Here is a 7,356-nt window from a genome sequence, read left to right as displayed (position 1 = left end):
TCTTTTTTAATGATTTGATCTTCAAACACAGTCTCATGCTAGTGTTGTAAGCCATTGGACCAAGTCTCATCAATTGGGAGGGGAGAGGAGGTCAGTCACCGGAACCAGATTTTATCTCTCACACAATTATTGAGATAAGTGTTGGTTAATTCGTTAAATTTGTTTTTTTTTTTAATTTTCATTTAATTATAATTAAAAAAAGTGTAGATAAATTTATTAAATTTTTTAAAAATAAATTATTAATCCCTTTATCAAGTTGCAATCCTATTTTTATAATCTAAATCACTCTCCCATTGAAATTCCCCCCTAAAAGTTTAGTTATAAACTAAATAAAAAGAACAGTTCACTTATAAATATGCGCCAAGTATAAGTTTTTGAATGAATAAAATAAATACTCACGTGTAAAACTAAAACAAGCCATTTGTTAAATAATGTCTGAAGTACAATCATTGCGAATCTCTAATTCTTAAAAGTAAGTTTTGAATATATCTTTAATAAGACAACTTATAATCATATTAGAAGTTTTGTCTTCAATAATAAATTGCTAAAAATCTTAAAAGATATGCAATAAATGGGAAGTTATAATATATTGTAAGATGGTAATTAAATTGCAATAGGAGTTTATTTGTCCTAAGGGGACATAGTTCTTGTTGTGTATTTGAAAAAACAGATTACTGTGTAACGTTACAGCAGAAGATAGCTAAGACAAGATGATACATATCTAGCAGAACCCCTCTCAGACAACGACCTGTCTTGTCTTCACATGGCTGCTAAACATAAGTGGTTTTACTTTGTAAGGAAACCATTAAGAGCGCATGTTACAAGGAATAGAAATCTTGATGTGGTACTTAAGGTGGAAATTTACTCTCTAACTACCAGATTGATTTGCTTAAAATTCAAACGATGAGAAAATGCTTTAGCTGTAAGCCAAAACGGGGTGTACATGAGCATTATCACATTAAGAAAGCAATTTCAAAAGGACATGATCAATGTTTCGGTTGTGCTGCTGCCTGAAATGCCTCTATCGAATGAGACTATGGTTTCTGTCACAAGCAAAAGCAAAAGAAAAGTTATTTCCATTTCCATGGATACACAGTAGGAAAAAAGAAAAAGGAGCTAGTTCCTAATGCGCCTCAATAATTAGTGAGACTTTGTGATGGGGTTTGGAAAAAGCATAAATCAAGTGATGTTGATGCCCTATGTAATGATCAGAGAGGCACATGCTAAACCCAACAATACCACACTCCTTTTTTCCCCCTTCAATACCCCATTTCTCTCCCCCCCCCCCAACTTGTGGTCCGACCTCCTTTTCTTATCGCCTCAAGTTCAACTCCATCTCTTTTTCATCACTAAACTTGGTCACATCAAGCTTTAATCTCATTTTTTCCCCTTTTTATCTTAACCAACTTGTAGGCTCTCTTCTCTTCTGTTCTGTTCCCTTCCCCACCTCAAAGATTCCAAGGACAATCAAATCCAAGTGACTAACCACCTTCCTAACTCACTCCTTTTATTTCCTATACCACACCCCTCTTTTCTCCCTCTATGTAGTTTAATCCTTGTAATTCAACTTAGAAGAGCTTCTTTCTAGCCTCTTGATTTGGGTACTTCAAACTGAGTCCAATAATGCCAACGGTTCACTCTAGTCCATATTTGCAAATGGACAATCCGGCAATAATGTCTTTGCTCCGGCCTACTCCTGGAGAGAAGCACCGCAAGTCCAGTAGTGGTGGTCTCTTGCGTATGTTCAAGCTTTTCCCCATGCTAACCTCCGGCTGCAAGATGGTTGCACTATTGGGTAGGCCTAAAAAGCCTTTGCTCAAGGATAGTGCTACCACAGGTACCATTTTTGGGTATCGTAAAGGCCGGGTTTGCTTAGCCATACAAGATGATCCCCATTGCGTGCCGATGTTCGTCATCGAGCTACCGATGCTCACCAGCTTGCTTCAAAAGGAAATGGCATCTGATATAGTCAGAATAGCTCTCGAAAGCGAAACCAAGACTCACAAGAAGAAACTACTGGAAGAGTTTGTGTGGGCGGTCTATTGCAATGGAAGAAAAGTGGGTTACTCTATCAGGAGGAAACAGTTGTCTGACGATGAACTTCATGTTATGCAGCTCTTGCGAGGTGTGTCAATGGGTGCGGGGGTCCTTCCAAGCCCAAACGACAAAGAAACAGTGACGTCTGATGGGGAACTGACGTACATGAGAGCAAGATTTGAGAAGGTGGTCGGATCAAAGGACTCGGAAGCATTATACATGATTAATCCAGATGGTGCAGCTGGCCCAGAACTGAGTATTTTCTTTGTAAGAGCTCGTTAGAATTTGTGTTACTTTTACACATGAGCACCATAAAAAAAAATCATTTCAATGATGGAAACAAACAGATCACCATGGCTAGACTATGTTTAATGTCCTTATGGTGGTTCAAGCTAGCTCATAGTTTTTGCGATAGATGCCAAAACCTAAGTTAGCTACTCTGTCACTTTCATGTAATTGAATGCCAATATAATCTCCTGTTTCTGCCTTGAGAATAAGATTGAATACCGACACACCAAGTTCCCTTTGTCTCAAACGGGACAATGAACATATAATATAATTCATTAACGACGCTAATTTTCTTTTTTTCCTCTCTCTCTTTCCCCTGGTCTAATTCAGTAGCAGTAAATCCTGCAGATAACTTTGCAAGAAACAGAAATGGTTCTTGTCTTTATGCATTAAATACACGTATTAAGAGTGAGTTTAAAGATTATCATCCACTGAAACATAACCAAAGAAATGAAAAAGTTATGAGGGTAAGTTTCTTGATGAATGTTGTGGAAAATACTAATGGTTAGCATTTAAGTGTACTCAAATATCAATGTATTAAGGAACAAGTATTTGACATAGACACCGAAACAGATTTTTTTGTGGTGGCTGAGATTCTGAGCATTCACTTTCATAGGCATAAGTACTTGCCACCAATAAGTCCCAGCTAGCCTTCCATTGGCCATACATGTAAATTGACGTGTTTTGCTGACGATATGCTCTCTCAATCGAGGAAAAGTAAACTGGCTGAATTGAGCTCAGTTTGCAAATACAGAAGCAACCCAAAGGGAACTAGCTAGCTAGATAGTCTCACGTCCCCTAAACAATAGAATCAGATAAACATCCCTTGAGTTGGTGACAGAAAAAGCAAAAAAGAAAAAAGAAACACGTTTGCTAAATTGAAGTTTACAGTAAAGTCTCTGCACATGCACCTATAGTGAATATGAGGTGCATATTATCCGTTTCGGATTATATTTGTATAATACCAGGTACTTTATTTCGAAAATATATATATCAAGTACTTCATATGTATGATGATAAGATAAAAAGTTCCATAAAATATGCAAATCTAATTTCATGTTACATTAATAATATAAATGAATGTTTCATAGAAAAATCATTTATCTATTAAATGGGGACATTTGAAAGATGAGATTATAATTAAATGCCAGTTGATTATATAGGGTAGAACAAATTCCAATAAGAAAATATTCAGTCCATTGAATTTAACCTTTCCTTTTAAAAAAATTATAAGCAGCTGACAGCTACGAAAGGTGGGTCAGGAAAGTAGAAAGAAACAACTGGAAATATAAAGACAGGAAACGAAAGAAGAAACCTGATAAAACAAAAAACTAGACAACAAAATCCCTGCTTCTGCATGATTATTGGGAATTTCCTTTTACTTCTCATCGCTAGTTTCTATTACAATTTACAATGCTTTGAAATTAAGTTGAAACAAAGCTGGAGGGAAATGGTTAAGGGTACTGTTTTCATTCTATTGAAATATATTTGTATGGTGTTTAAAATTATTACAAAAATAGCTATACAGGATATGTATGTGGCCCATACATTGGATATTGCTTTTTCCTCAATTGAACTGATTCAAGGATGTTTCAAGACGAAATGAAGAGGACGAAAAAGGGGAACTGAGAAGACTCTTTGGTTGGTTTGAACTTTGAAGTGGGAACAGTTAAAATGAAAGATTAGATGTCTGTATAATATAACCAGGCCCATACATGGATCACAGAGGGGAATTTTAAGCCCATTCCAATAAAAGAACTGAATCCTTATTGGACTAATGAAAGGAGAAACCACACCATATGTCCACCAACTAATTTAGCATTCCAAATATTTTTAACTCAACATCACACAATGTCTATTATAATAAATTAAAACTAGAGATTGTACAGTGTTTTTCTGTTGTGGCTATAAAAAAAGAAATAACCTCAAGGCAGAAAGTAAAATCATTCGACCTTCGTCTTTACTTACGCACATGGGGAAAGTGCAAAACATGATAATAATTATAAAGGTAGAGCTTCTGGTTTGCATCACATGTAAATAGAGTGGCCATAAAATAATAAATCTACTCAGAAACAATACAAATAATATAAAAAGGGGAAAAGAAGATCAACAACCACGTAAGATGTAACCAATGGGTTGACCAGTAGTACTAAAAGGACAAACCACGCGGAATTGAGCTAAACCAGCCGAACTCCTAAACCGACCGGCAAATGGGTTGGAAGGAAACATGCATGGACCCGCTGTGCTATGGAATCAAGTGGCTCAGACTCTGTTTCATCACTTAATTAAACAACATATCTTATATACTTCCAATTTAACGACAAGCTCCAATTTAGGTCCCACAAATACAACCGTCACTACACAATTATTAGTGCTCTTCCTATTTCTATTTCACCCATTTTTATTTAGCAATCAAAGTGGTTCCTTTTCTTCTCTATTTAAATTCCCACTGAATTCATAAGAATAATCAATAAATTTGCGTATTTTGCATACGAGTTACCTCAATGATTAACCAACTTGTTAAGAATGAAACATCGTACGGATATTGAAATGAAATGCAATTTTCCTTTTTAGTCGACCCCAAAATAGCTTCAAATGGTGTGATTCAGTCGGTGAGGCTAGGGGTTTTGGAGCCAGCTGGAATATCAACTGTCCAACTGCCTCTTGCTGAACTTACAATCAGGGGCCCACCATTAAGTTCCAAAAATATATAGGAATGCTGCCACGCGGGCGGCCATGATGCAATCATGTGTTCATATTGCTGGACTCCGGTTCACTTGTCATTTCGCTAGCGCGTGCATCACTTTCCCTAAATAAGCTTACCCTTGATTACTCTATTATCATCCTTTACGCATGATGATGGCCATCGAGACCAAACTAGCTCTGTCCAATTTAAGTAGTTATCCATTAGTTGAATAGTTTAGTCTTTCAACAACAAGTTTCATTTCAAACATTGTTTTGTAATTAAAACTATGAAATGATATCAAGCTAGGTTAACTTATTTCTATTTTTTATTTTTATTTTTATTTTAAATATCCTTGATTGGCATCCAATGCCAAGTTTCCCTTAAATCAAATCATTTATGCAAATGGTTCTCTCTTAACATTAATTTTATTTAGTTAAACTTAAGTACACTACTATTTCATATTTTTTAAATAAAAAATCAAGGGGCGGTGATAGTTCAAATATCAACTCAAAATTAGAAACGGCATTGTTAACTTTAATTATCATCAATTTTGGTATAATTAAATTAATTACATCAAATTATTATGAATAAAGGGGCACTTGCTCTATTAAAATATAAAACTGCTAGGAACTCCTTGAGCAACTCAACGAACACTTATACACCCTCTTTCCTGTCAGAAGACATTTTAGCTAGGCGATCAACAACTTAATTACCCTCCATATAAACATACCTTAAAAGCAACTATCCTTCATATTATGATATTTGTTTGATCCTTTTAATCAAGATTGTATTCAAACCAACTGAATGCCTGTCTTGGATAGCTTAACCACCTCTAAGTTATCAGTTTGAATCAACACTCTATCATACTCTCATCTCTGTAAGAAAGTTAGGCCATCTAAAATGTCTGACAGCAAAAAATAGAATACTCCCCAAATAATAATTATATCCAAGAATCCAACCCCATTTTGATCGCACAGTACTCTCCCCAAAGATTTATTAGCCGCTACCAAAAAACGGACAATTGAAAAGAATTGCATGAAAAAAAGAATGATTAAAATCATCCGCTCCTTCAAAACAATGGTAATAATTGGGAAATTGAGTGACACGCTCCCTAGGGAGGAGTGGAGAAAGAGAGGGAGTTTAATTTGGTTGGATAAAAACCATAAAGTCAAAAGGATTCAACTGGAATCACGTGACAGTCTTACAGGCTGGGTGTGGGCCCATATTACATGGAGGGCGTTGAAATCATTTTGAAACTGGTTATTTTAAGGGGGTTCTCTCTTCTTTGTTTTTTTTGGTTAACAGTGTACTTGTTTTGTGTTTTTTTTTTGTTTAAATTTTGCTGGGAGGGATGATTGAAGCCGTTGATTCAAATGAAATGAAGGGCTATGGATGGGGGAGTTACAGCTGTAAATCTGGTGCAAGCAAAAGTAGTCAAAAAAGGTAGAAAGGGTCCCACTTTCCGTTTTAAAACATTTGTTACGTGTTAAACAGCTCTGCCTTTCCTGTCATGTTTTAAACGCTCCCGATAAGCATTGTGCTTGTGCCAGTACGAGAATGATTTTATTAATTTTCTTTTCTTTCTCGAGATCCATTGGTTCCCCTTTAATTCCATTTCTAACCCCACTGTCTTTGTGTATGATAGAATGTATTAGACTTATCAAAACTAGTTTATTTATAATTAAATTTAGTCCCTGAAACTTAAAAATAGTAATTTGTAATTTTCAAATGTTATATAATTAATAAATTTATAAAAAAGAATAATGTTTAAGGCTTATTGGGAATTAAATGAATTTTAATTTTTTTTATTGAATTCTTTTGTGACTAGTGTGTCCATAGAAACTATACTGATGTAAATTTTATTGAATTTGGTACCTTCGAGATTGATGTACATTAAAAATATATAGATAAGGTTGTGCGAATTAAACATATACTTTTGAAAGACCTTATCCATGTGATTCGTACAACATTATAATTGTTCCTAGAGCATAAAGTCTCCTGCTTTCTTGTAAAATAATGGTACAAATGATGAAGTGATTGTATTATTTGGCTTCCAACTGACCTAAAAATAACATTTTGGGTAATGGTGATTTATACATGACTATTCCCTCAAAAGGAAATGGCACAGCTTCAGTCTATATCAATCCAAAAACCAAATAAACACGAGTTATTGTTGTAAAAGAATAGTATATAAGTAAAATTGGTGAATAACTCTATTTTACTTATTTTCTATAATCATTTTCATTAACTACAATTAAAATTATATTAAATCTCTAAATCCTTTTCTTCTCTATACACAGCACTGATGTAATTCGTAGTTAAACACATAATGCTCCATTAAAAGA

The 7,356-nt window shown here is 34.8% G+C and overlaps 1 protein-coding gene across 1 annotated transcript; it reads left to right on the top strand.

Annotated features, from left to right (window-relative positions):
• Positions 1–630: 630 nt before the first annotated feature.
• LOC107940678 (protein MIZU-KUSSEI 1) lies at positions 631–2,613 on the top strand. Its single transcript, XM_016874115.2, has one exon. It carries the CDS (start codon positions 1,624–1,626, stop codon positions 2,317–2,319), a length of 696 nt encoding a protein of 231 aa, XP_016729604.1. The 5' UTR covers positions 631–1,623; the 3' UTR covers positions 2,320–2,613.
• The last annotated feature ends 4,743 nt before the right edge of the window (positions 2,614–7,356 follow it).

This window comes from Gossypium hirsutum, chromosome D05 (genome assembly GCF_007990345.1).
Source record: "Gossypium hirsutum isolate 1008001.06 chromosome D05, Gossypium_hirsutum_v2.1, whole genome shotgun sequence".
Lineage (NCBI taxonomy): Eukaryota > Viridiplantae > Streptophyta > Magnoliopsida > Malvales > Malvaceae > Gossypium > Gossypium hirsutum.
The sequence above is the reverse complement of the archived record's forward strand: the minus strand, read 5'-3'. Positions and strand labels throughout refer to the sequence as shown.

What these genes read in the sequence shown, in the direction of transcription:
- LOC107940678 (XM_016874115.2), top strand. Translation starts at nt 1,624, where the DNA reads ATGCCAACGGTTCACTCTAGTCCATATTTGCAAATGGACAATCCGGCA.